Here is a 13,087-nt window from a genome sequence, read left to right on the forward strand (position 1 = left end):
TGGTCAGCTTCAGAAAGAAGAACAGGATTCTCCATCCTCCAAAAGGATGAACAAATAACCACGTTGCAAGGAAGTCACATTTAAGTCTTAACCTTTTTAATGAGATTATAATATAATTACATTTCTCCCTTCTCTTTCCTCCCTCCAAAACCTCCTATATACCATTCCCTGCTCACCTTCAAAATCATGGCCTCATTTTCATTAATTATTATTGCATGCATATATGTATGGCGAGGTTTCCATAAGTATCCCAGGCTGATCTGAAACGTGCCATGCTCTGATCCATCCTCCTGAGTGCTGGGACTATAGGCAAGCGCCACCTAAAGTAGTATCTTACCAACAGACAGTCATGTAAAAGCCACTGAGAAACTTTTCACAGAGAGAAGAGAAGGCTGTGAAGACAGAGTAGCCAGTAAAGTGCCTGAAGCAAAAGCATAATGCACTGAGCTCGGGTCCCCAGTGCACCGGCGGTACAGGAACTGTGCACGCTGGTGTGAGTCTACAGCCCAAACCAGGGAGGTGCGGATAAGAAGAGCCCTCGGAGCCACTGTCCAGCAGCCTAGACAGATCAGTGAGCTACAGGTTCAAAGAAAGATCTCATCTCAAAAGATAGTAGAAATATATACGTATATAGACTTCTATACGTATGTACTTAAGTGTGTACACAAACACAAAGGGAACAGAAGAGAACTGTTAAGTTGACTAAGTGAGAAGAGGGTGAAGCCAGGGCTTGGGTCTCTGCTTTGTGTTTGTAGTTGAAGATGCTTCTCTCAGCTTCCTGCTGCCATGATGGGCTCTTATCCTTTTGGAACCATAAGGCAAAAGAAACTCTTATTTCTATAAGTTGCCTTAGTCATGGTGTCTTTTTACAGAAATAGAAAAGCAATTAATACAAGTCTAATTAGTTCATTAACACTGATTAAGGGATTATTTCCATAATATAAGGCATGTTTGTTTTATAAACCATGTTTAAAGGAGTTAAAGGTCTCTTGATTCTGCTAATTATAAGAAATTCTGCTTTCAAAGAATCAACTCATCCTCATCAAAATACATGATATTTAAGAAAAATTTGGTAAAATTAAAAGCTAGGCATAGAAATGATCTAGGCATTGACTCACAAACTTGTAGAGTTTTAAAATAGACATTTCCTAGCATACAGCACCCTTAGTCTATTCAGACAGCTGTTACAATGCATCTTAGAATAAGTAATTTAAAAACAGAATATATTTATTACTCACAGATCCAGAATGCTGGGAGGCCACAAAAAAGGTCCAGCAACTTCAGCGTCTGATGAAGGGAGATTAATTAATGCTCTACTTCAAAAATGAGGCCTCTGGCTGCATTCTCAATCATAGAAGGGTTTATGCGGTAAGTATCTGTCTTGGCCAGGCCTAACTTACAGGCATCACAACCATCTGTGCTCATGGACTAGTTACTTCCCAATACAACCTCCTAATAACATCATTGGGGATTTAACCGGAATAGGGATTCTCAAAGTTTACAAGCATTCAGACCAGAGCAAGTACCTGGCGGACCACCAGAATCTTTTGGGGTAGATCTGTGAAATCTGTAGTCTAAAAGTTTCCAGAAAGAATGGACAACTGGTTCTATGATGTAAACATCGTCTGCATCCACCACAAAATTCAAATTTAAGCTTGCATACCATTAAAAGGTGGGGTTTTAGGAGCAGGGAAGGCTTTAGGGGCTCCTTTTCCTTCCCTTCAATCACTAACTGCAGAGCAACAAGGTGCCACCAGAAACAGAGACTGGACCCTACCAGACTGTCAGCAAATTCTGGACTGCCAGTTTTCAGAAATATAAATAAATAATTCTGTTCTTTGTAAACTACCAGGTTTGTGTTGTTTGTTTTGTCTACAAGACAGGATCTTGCTGTATAGCTCTGGTTGGTTGGACTGGAACTCACTATGAAGACCAGGCTGACCTTGAACTCACAGAGATCTATTTGCCTCTCTCTGTGGAGTGCTGGGATTAATGGTGTGTATGACCTGAACTCCCTGCTATTTTGTTTGTTTTTGTGGTAGGGTCTTACTAAATTGTCCAGTCCCGCCTTGAACTCTGAAATGCAAGTAATCCTCCCACCTCAGCCCCTACATAGATGGGACTCCAGATATCTACCACCATGTCCAGGAGTCTGTGGTATTTTATCTTGTAGCACAAATGAATGAATACAGCAGGCCTAACATGGGAATAATAGAGCAGATGTACACCTATTAAATGGGAAAATTCAGGCCATATTTTTGTCACTGCACATAAACAGTAAATTTCTTCATTATTTCACTGAGTGTTTTGATCAAATGGTGGCATTAGTTAATCAGGATACTTCCCCAAACAAAGCTGCGAGATGTGGTGGCTATCACCACTTTCCTCTCAGGTAAAGTGTGGTGATTCATTTGAGGAAAACGCACAATACCAGGCTGACCACAAAGCTACTGGGTTAGGAATGTGGTCAGACATTCACACTTCAACCAAATCTAGAGTCCAAATTTATCCAGAGTTTAAAACTCACATGTAAGCTACTAACTCAACATTATTTACTTTCCTTAACTAGAAACTCAACATATTAATAAAGTCATGCTAGCTTTCATGATTTGAAAGGAGTTATATAAACTGCCAGAGGAGAGAAAAGTTGTCTTCAATCTCAGCCCAGCAAATTAAATAACCTTGCCTGGCCAAGACATGGTACTGCTGCAAAAGTGGTACAAAAGTCATGGGAATCTTCCTGCTTGCTAGGAGACCTACTCCACAAGATGGAACTCATAGTTTGCACTATTGTGGGAGCCAAGAACCTGTGGCTAGACAGATCACAGAGCCTAGGAGAGATCCTGCGTCTACTGCTCTGCTGAGGCGACACAGTATATAATGACTCCTAAGGCTGTATTACAACACCTACACATTAGTGCACCTCTCCACGCTCATTGGAGAGTTACTTGTTGCAGTAAATGGTGATTACTTCAAAGACCAACAACTGGCCAAGGTGCTGAGAGTAAGAGATGGCAGAGTGTTCTGCCCTAAATGGCCCTAATTCTATATGCCTCCTCCTCCTCCTCCTAAGGCGCAGGCGTCACTTCAGAAAAGGGATGGAAAAGACTGCAAGAGATGGAGGCGGTAGAAAAATCACAAGAAACTGGGTTTTCCAGATACAAAAGGGCAATCCCAGATGTGAACTCACAGTGCTTGTGGCAGCACGCACAAGACTGTGCAATCACAAGCCAAATGAAAATCCCAGCATGGAGGGTGAGGGAGGGAGAAAAGCCCACTCCCATCTATGGAGCTATTGGCAATTCACAGCTGCCGTGAGAGGGAGAATCAGTTTCCTTTAAGGGTATAGCTCTGGTAGGTTGAATGCATTCCAGCTATAGACCCACACTCAAAAACATATGGACCACACAAATTGAACCTACTGGCTTCTTAGTTAATTATTGTTTGAGGGCACAAAGTTGGGTGGATAGAAAAGGGGGATTGCGTCTGTGACAATTTGAGGCAGGTGCACATATAATCAAAGTACATTGTATGACATTCTCAAGGAATTATTTTTTTAAAAAAAGAACTAACTGTAAGAATATAGGGCAGTGGTAGAGCCTAGAGTTCTCAGGGCTCTGAACTGATTCTCTTCTACCACCTACACACACACACACACACACACACACACACACACACGTACGCATACATGCAAGCACATGCGTGCAATGTGTAATTGTGTAATCACTCATTTCCTTAATCACTAAATTCATTTATTCATCAACTATCTCTTACTCAACTTCATTGTCACTGTTGGATTTTCTAACCCTCTAGTTTCCACCCTCCTCTTGTTAATGCTATCAGAAATGATGCATTAAAGGGCATGTGCTTCCAAGTCAGTACCCTAAATCAAATTTTTCCTATATCACAAGCAGTAAGAAATGCGTTAGGACTGACCAAGAGATATAAAGAGCATATGGAGGGCAACAAATAAAAAGAGATACAGGAATTTATAACCTTTGCAGACAGCCAAGGTCCCACTAACAAACATTGTTTTTCATGTAGAAAATTGTGCTCACCGTACATGACATTGTGTAAGGGTGTTTACGGCAATTTAATATCCACGGGAGCAGGAGAAGAAATTTAATAAGTTTTCAAATGAAATGAACTGACAGCCAGTGTGAGAAACTGCAGACTCTGCAGAATGAGCATGAGTTGTTGGCAGCCCAGAATAGTGCTTCTTCCCAGAAAACATCCCACGAAGGTCATGTTCAGAAACCTTCAGGTAACAGGATCGCTCTCGCTTCTTTCCAGGGCGGTTAGCATTCCCCCAAACAACCTTCCAGTCCAACTTACGGCTTTCAAAGTTTACCAAAAGTATCCCAGAAACAGAGCAGTCTCAATCTAAGCCCTTGGGGGAATGTGTATCCCACTGTCACCCAGGATAACTTGCAGAATGCTGTTAAGAATGTGCAAAACCAAAGCAATGTGTATTTATGTGCATTAGTGTGGAGTTAAGTGTGCATACTTGCTTCATAAAACAGTAGATACCTGGGAACTGTTAGGAAATGAGCCTCCACACTTAGTTCTCAGCTGTGAATCTAGGAAAGTAGGAAAGCCATCACCACTAAACATCTGTGTAACATAAAATCAAGCTTGTATTCAATTAATTGCACTAGATGAACACCTGAAGCCCAGGGGCATTTCTTGTTTGTTCTGAAATAGGTTTTCCAAGCCACATTTTCCTTACAGGCCCCAAGCTATACATGGAATTACATGAGGCATGATCATTTCTATGTGAGCCACTCACCCAACATTTACAAAGCACGGGTCAAACCCATACATGCCACGAGATATGTTTGAACCTAACGTCTTCTACGAAAGGCACTGGGCACTAATTATGCTCTCTTGAAAACATAGCTTTTCTGAGGCTTGAACCTATGAGCAGAAATACAAACTGCTTGCAACAATGCTCAAGAAATATGTGTTGAGCGAACAGAGCAGTAGCCATATGATTCCAACAGTCACTTTAACTCAGGACCACACTGGGGTTTCTTTCTCATAGACTGCACTGTAATATAACCTCCAAGATCCCAAACGGTATCTTGGGTGTTAAGAGGCAGACATGACCATGGCTGATCACCCAGGGCCAGCAGTAGGCAAGATTTTCCACAGAGACCATTGTTGAGTAGTCTGACTAGAAGGGATTGGCAGCGTTAGGAAAGTTGGAGAGAGCCATAAGGGTTGCCAATTTGCTGACACCACTCTAGATATTCAGGTATGTATTCAAACTCCAAAGGTTCTTGTGTAAATTTTAAAAAAACAAAGGTCAATGAGCTCTTATCCTAAGACTTGCTTCATGGTTCTGCATTCTTTAATTTTCATCATTACAAAATCAGGCATAGTGCTATATGTCCAAGATGCCAGCATTTTGACAGCAGAGGCAAGAGGATCAGAAGTACAAGATTGTCCCTGGCTACACAGCAAGTTGTAGGGCTGCTAAGGGCTAGGTGAGACCTTGCCTCAGTACTCCCACTTGGTACCCTCTTCTGTAAACAAAGAGTGCCTTACAGTCCATGTGGTTTTAATCTTTTTAATCCCTACACTGTGCAGAGTAAGTACTCAATAACTGTCAGCTGTGTCTTCGGACCTATCTGGATGATGATAAATGACCCACGTGAGCCTTGCGACCCTAAACACACACACACACACACCTGTTTCAGAGTACACTATAGATTTTGCCTTCATGTGTTCATGAAACCATGGAACTTTCTCTTTCCCTGTTTTTCTAGACAGACCAGGATTCCCGGGTTAGTAGAATTATCTTGCCTTTTTCACAGAAAGCTGCTCTATGCCGCTTCCATTTTCATAGTTCATTACATATAATCATTTAATGTGGGTACTTAAATTCCTACTAGAGTTGACAATGTATAGCAAATGAATGTAATCTATAGGAGACATTTACTTGATTATTTTATTTGAATATTGCACAAATGAAAAGATAAGGGAATTAGATATTTAACTGCCATATAAATTAATAGAATGCCATTATTGGTCCCTTTTTGATACTGAGGCAAAATCATTACACAGTAATCATGACTAGAGGTGATAGTCAAATGGGGGCTTCATGTAAGCTCTACAACTGAGCAATTTGGATAATACAACAGCAAATCCAATATTGCTCCCAGCATTAACTACTCGCCATAGCAGGAAGCAATGTCTCCGCTTTGCTTTTCACAATTAACCTTAACCGTAACAGGCTGTGTTCTTTGCCAGCCTTCGGCTCTGAATTTGATTTTTTAAAATTTCAACAGTAATCCTGAAATCACTAGGCATCAAAAAAATTGTCTTCCTGTTCTGAATGCTTCATCATAATTTACATTATGTCTGTAACTGGTTAATGCCACTTACGTTGCAAGGGCTTTTCAGATTTATGAGGGCAGAAAGGGGTGGGGGAGGCAACACACAAACGAGATCTAGAAAGCACACGATAACTGTGAAAACAGCCCATCCATCATCCCCACGTTTTGATTCAGAGACAGAAATGGAAGGCGCTGTTTCCACACCACTCACCCTGCGCACACACAAAGGTTTGCTCCATCGAGAACACAACTGAAACTGATTGATTAGCTGCTGGAGAAAAATCGATACAAATATCCTAGAAAACAGCAGGCTGTGAATTCAATCTGGCCCCAACGAAGTCCTGGTCACTACTTGACATGTTTTTCTAGATATCTAAAAACACAGCTACAAGGAACCCAGCAATCCCAGCCCAGGGACCACAATTACAGCTAATCCCTGTGATTTTATTAAAGAGAAAAAGAATCCTGACTCAGCAGAGGGGCGGTAGGGAAGACAATTTCCCAACACACAAATACAGACCTGTCTCAAAACTGAAAACCACTGAGAAAGTAAAAAGGGTCATTGGCAAACACCTAAAAGACTAAAGTGAGCGGGAAAAAAGGAAAGCAACTAAGAAACCAACTAAGTATGCACACACTTTATGTATGAGAGAAATGAAAGCTGGTGTTTATGAGATAGAGGCTTGACTTCAACGCTGCCTTGTTCAGAAGTTAACAGGCGCCCTTTCGGCAGGCGAATGGAGGAGGGGCGCATCCAACACTCAGGAGTCATTTATCCAGAATGGTCCCCAGGCTCATGCACTTTCTCTTCTGAGTACCACCTGCTTTTCAGTGGCCTGTAGTTATGCACATTCACGACAGAGACAGGAAATTGATTTTTTTATGCACAAAAACATTTCATGAATATGCTACAAGGGAGAAATTACATACTTATCATACGTTCTATTGCATGAGAGGAATCCTGGTTTCTAATCCTAGTCTACACAAGGTTTTTTTATTTTATTTTTTTAAAAAAATCATTTATAGCCGGGTGGTGGTGGCGCACGCCTTTAATTCCAGCACTCGGGAGGCAGAGGCAGGCGGATCTCTGAGTTCGAGGCCAGCCTGGTCTACAAGAGCTAGTTCCAGGACAGGCTCTAGAAACTACAGGGAAACCCTGTCTCGAAAAATCAAAAAAAAAAAAAAAAATCACTGGCACACAGAAGCCATTAAACAAAGTTAGAAAAGGAAAGAAAGAAAAGGCCACAGAAATAGGCTATGGTGGCACAGCTCTGTAATTCTGGCACTCTGTAGGCAGAAGCAAGAAGACTGCTACAGGGTTGAAGCCAGGCCTAGTCCACATAGCAAGCTCAATGACCTAAACAGCAAGACCTTGTCTCAAGGGGCGGGGGGGCTGAAAGAAAAGGAGGGAAAGGCAAGGGAGAGGAGAGGCGGGGAAGAAGGAAAGCACCAAGGACAGGAAATGTATCTGTACTGATAACGGAGTTCACTGATAGCAAACTTACACTTCATCTGTGAGAAACTTGTCACAGACTCGCGATTGTTGCCCATAGTGGGCTAAGCCTTCTAAATCATGGTAGAATTGTTGTAGCTCAAAGACACATGAGTTATTAAAGAATAAATAAGACATAGAAATTTTTTTAAAAAAAATGTGACATTTCTTCTATTATGCTGCCTGTGAGATTATCTTTTGTGATTTAAAAATGTAGACTGTAGAATACTATGTGACCCTAAGCTTCATGGTTCTTTGTGGAAACAAACAACGCTATCTAATGGATGTGTGTACGGTGCCACCTTGCAAAGCTATGTCCTACGATGGGACAAAACGTTGCATTTTTTCTAAATTAGAAAATGAAAAGTGACTGTCATATTACATAACTTATCTATAGAGGATTTTCTCATAAAACACATTTTAAAGCAAAAATAAAGCCTGCGGTTGGATCACAGCCGTTTATTTCTCTAACAGATGCTACAATGTTGTACCGAAATTCAGTTTCTCCTCTTGGATTTATTTGAAATGCCTTTACTGTGAGGAACATATCTACTTCATCCTTTTTCACACAGCCAGCAGCTTACACATGTCTAGAATTCTTACAACAGATAACACTAAGTTGGCAGTGAGGAAAAGCTGTAGCTTGGAGAGGTCAGACAGCGTTTCAACTCCAAACTGTCTACGGCAGCCCTCCTGCACACAGTGGTTCCCTTAGCAAGTAGAAAGGCCACAGTGCTACAGGAACAAGGCCATAAGCCAGTCAAATGACTCAGCCACCTAAGACCCAGGGTCCCAGCTTCATTATTTAAGATACTGATGACAAGACAATAATTTGGAAGCCTACAGTGCCAAAATCCAGTTGAGAATGAAAATAACACACAAATAAATAATGACAAAAATGGCACCATTTTCTGGAACTTTCTCCATAAGCACTAACTGTTGCTAATCTTGGATAAGCTGAGTCACTAGCCCAGCCTTGCACAGCTGATACTACCAACTAACTAGAGAAGAAACTGCCTCATGCTGCTCAGAGGAGAAATCAGATTGCTGAGCTGGAAGCAATTACAAAAGTTCCCAAACCAATTTCTAAACTTCATGTTTCCTTTTCTTAAATTATGTATGAAACATGAGTGGGTTGGCATAAAGTCAGGATGCAATGCTATCAACAGTAAGGGTCAATTATGAAGGAATGAAGATAAATCTTTATGCTTAAATAGCCATTTTGTTGTTTTATATTTTTCACCTGTTTTCAAGTGAAATGAGATAGGTTTTTCAAAGTCTGTGGAATTTCATAATGTTGAGAAATACCGCCTCCTATAACTTATGATTAACAGTGGTTACTTGCAGAATATTTAACCGTGCAAAGATATGTTGCATTTGTTTAATTATATAAAAATATGCTGTGTTTCTTTATGTTGTGGCATACTTGTTGAATTAAGTAAAGATGTGTTGCTGTTTTACCTTGCCTGCCAAAGGCACCTGATTCATCTAATAAACAGCTGAATGGCCAATAGCAAGACAGGAGATATTGGTGGACCTTCCAGGAAGAGAAAGTAAGTAGGAGGAGGGATTTAGGCGTGAGGATTAAAGAAAAGAAAAAGATGCTATAAGCCAGCCAGACATAGAGGAAGCAGGAAAGTAGGACATAGAGAATGAAAGAAAGGTAAAAAGCTCCGAGGAAAAACGTAGATGACAGAAACAGGTTAAATTAGTTAAAAGAGCTAGCGGAACAAGTCTAAGCTAAGGTTGTTCATAATTAATAATAAATCTTCAGGTCTTTATTTGGGAGCCAGTGGCCAGCCCAAAGAAAATTCCAACTATAGTGGTTGGTTCATAGATCAGACACCCTTGATATTCCCATCATCAAACAGACACATGGAAAGGCAGCACCAGCCAAAAGTGCCAGCCAGGAAGACCAAGTGCATAGAGAAGGTTTCTATCCAAACGTGTGCCCCTTCTGAAAGTTGTTCCAGGAATCCTGCTGCAAAAAAGACAATCCCCATGGTTTCCCCAGAACAAACAAACAAAACTGACACTGAAAACACAGTGTAATCAAAACCCAACCACCTCCCTTTGCTTCTTATCAGCACCTGTTGAATGTGAACGCGGCAAAGGAGTAAGATAAAATAAATGGTTAAAAAGTTGGTTTTTATGTCAATAAATGAACCAAGGGTATGTTTTCCTCTATTACATGAAACATTCCAAATTCCTGTTGATGAGAGCTTTAAATAGACTGAATGAAAAAATGTGTTTGGAATGCAAACATTGTGACATTCAGGTTTAAGTGCTGAATGCAGTTTTCCAAGTTACTTGCTAAAAGGAAAAGTACATTGCCAGTAACTATTAAGCCACAAGATGAGGAGACAACAGACATTCTGTGTGTTGAGTGTAAAAACACACCATGTTATATAGACAGATTAAAACAAAGAAAAAAGAGGAAGTTCATGGTTTAAGCAGTTATGTGTCAAAACAACCATGACTCACGTTAAAGATAAGCCTTGCTATTTGCCGAGGGTAAGGGGCACTGATTCCTAGGGCAGAACAGCCCAGGCAGGCTGTTCTTCTAGAGCTCTGCCCAGTGCCACTACTCCCTATACCCCACCTGTGGATTTCATTCACCCCACAAAAGTCCGAACAAAATCCAGAGCTGTGTAGATGATGGCTGACTGACTGACCGACTGACTGATTTCTTTCACTCATTCATCCCCCATTTTCCCTTTTCTATACCTAGATATGGGTGATGCTGCAATGTGTTGTTCACCTGAGAGTGATTAATTGGAAAAGTTGTACAGGACCATAATTAAAATAAACACAGCCTGGATGATTAATCTTATACTATCCTCTGTTAGCTGAGGAGACACAATTAAGATTCAGACAGCTAAAGAAACTTGAACCATTTTTAAAGTAGAATTGCTTAGAAGATGAATATGACTTCTTAAGGCGACTGACTTCACACATAATTCTAGAAACTCTTACCTTGAAAGGACTGTTTGGCTCTCTCTACAAGTTCATCAATGGGATAGCTGGCCAGGTTTCCTCTGGCATGTTTAGTTTTGCAGTAGGTACAAGCATTGAGACACCTGTTCAAATGGTAGCAATAAATGAGGCTCAAAAACTTAAAGACAAGGCATACATAAACTGACAGGCAAAACAAACAGTGCAGTGACATTTTAGTAACATTTGCTTAATTTATATGAGATACAAAATAAATTATCTACATGATTCAGATTTAACCTCCATGAGGAGCACAGCTGATAATCCTTGTGACTTTTATCTGAGAGAGAATGATCACAGAAAGCCACAGATTATCCTCAACACACAAATGTACAAGAAGCAAAGTTTATAAATATTTTAGATGATTAAACACATGTATCTATGCGAACCCAAGTTTATAAACCCCATGATTAATCAAAGGAAAGCCAACACAAAGCACCCAGTTTTTGTAAACTACCAGTATTTTTTTGGCCATCAAATAACTAGAAATTTTTTCGTATTACTTATATGCAGCTTTTAAGGAATATTAGTTTATACACTGAACTTTTAATTAATGACTTAACATTAAGTGAACAGGGAACAGCATTTTTATAAAAGTGGAGGCTTTCAGAAAAGTTCAGATTATTTTCAGAGGAAAATGCTGCTGTGAGCATTCCGGGAGCTACACTGGAAGAGAAAACAAACAGGATGACAAGGGTAGCTGTGCAGATGTAAAACTGATTCATGGCCCAGCAGTGCTCAGGCACGGGTAAGAAGTTACCTGTCCACACTAGAATACTGGTTCTTTCAGTTATGAAATACAATTTAAATAAAATTACCAAATAAAAGACAATTTTTAATATATAAAAAGATAAAAATGTAAAAACACTGAACAAAATAGAAGTTGTTTATCCTCAGTGATTCAGTATCCACTCTAAGGAACAAGGCCCTCAAAAGATCATTATTACACAAATGCTTTAAATTTTCATATTATAAAAAACAAAATTTGATAAATGTTACCAAGATGATTTTACTGGTATATAACTATGAAAAATATATGAGTCACTCTCCTTAGTAGTCAAACCAACAATAAGCTTGATGTCTGACAGTTTTGCATATAATTCTAGGGAATAGAAACATGTACGCTTTGAAACGTGTTTTACTACTTAACCAACCACACTGATCGTGACCTTTCAACACTGTTCCTCCCAAGTAGTTTACATTTAGTTTAACAACTGAGGGCCTTCTGTAATGAAAGAAGAATGATGCTTAGCTGTGCTGTATAGAGAAGATAACCCTTCTGTTCCCTCCTGACTAGGCACACAGGAGCTCCTTTAGTCTTGTCTCTACAGTGGGGGTGGGGAATGGGGAGGTGCAGAGCATATTATCAACAATGTCCACCACACAGAATGGGAATCGACCTCAAAAAGTCAGACAAGTGAACAGCCCAAAGTTAGAGAACAGTGCAGGTTCCAATTCCGCCGTGCTAGATGTCAACTCTATGTATGAATATGTCCTGGAACAAATGTGCATCAGGCATCCCTGGGGTCGGGTGGTAGAGCTTTGTTTAATAGAAATGAGGCCCTGATTTCCACTTCCAGAATTCCAGTATCACAAACAAAAAACAAGCACCCAAAACAACACCAGCAAGCACCCTCACTACACACACACACAGGAAGACAGACAGTCCTCGCGCAGTGCAGCAGGAGCTAAGGGAATACAGCAGAATTTGACAGCGCTTATTCTGCTACATAAAACTACTTGTTTAAAATAAGTACTTCTCTGCTTTAGATTTGAGGGCCCTGCAATCAGGCTTCCTGTCTGGGCTGGCCCATGCTTGTTCTTTGCATTCCTGCTGTCGTCTGTTTTCTGTTTCTCATCTTCTTGCTGAGTCTATGGCAGAATGTGTCACCTCATATGACTTATTCTGCTCCAAGTTCTAGAACTCAATTCCCAGCGCTGTGCTGGGTGCACTGGGAGGCCAGTGTGCTCTCTTACTTTTCCTCAAACACTCCCATGGCTCTGGGAGTCCCCTCTGACTGCCATTCGCAGAAACCAGCACTGTCCCAGACAAGCTGCCACTCTAAGCTTTAAAGTTACTCCAGGAAACCTGCTCTCCTTTCTTTGTTCTGTCCAGATAAAGAGCGCTGAGAAGCCCAAAGGCCATCTTAAGAGAAGCCACTAAGACCTCTTATTAGGATTGCTCCTTATGGGATACCATGTCAGAGGAAAGGGTAGGGAAGGGAAGGGAAGGTGAGAGGAAGAAACGAGAAAGTAGTGT

At 40.6% G+C, this 13,087-nt stretch overlaps 1 protein-coding gene across 1 annotated transcript in view; it reads right to left on the bottom strand.

Annotated features, from left to right (window-relative positions):
* Window positions 1-13,087, bottom strand: part of Cdkal1 (CDK5 regulatory subunit associated protein 1 like 1) — a 511,294-nt gene that overhangs the window by 286,433 nt on the left and 211,774 nt on the right. Inside the window, 1 exon segment of the mRNA XM_038335499.1 lies at window positions 10,810-10,913. Coding sequence (XP_038191427.1) covers window positions 10,810-10,913 — 104 coding nt within the window.

The sequence above is a fragment of the Arvicola amphibius genome, chromosome 6, assembly GCF_903992535.2.
Source record: "Arvicola amphibius chromosome 6, mArvAmp1.2, whole genome shotgun sequence".
Taxonomy (NCBI): domain Eukaryota; kingdom Metazoa; phylum Chordata; class Mammalia; order Rodentia; family Cricetidae; genus Arvicola; species Arvicola amphibius.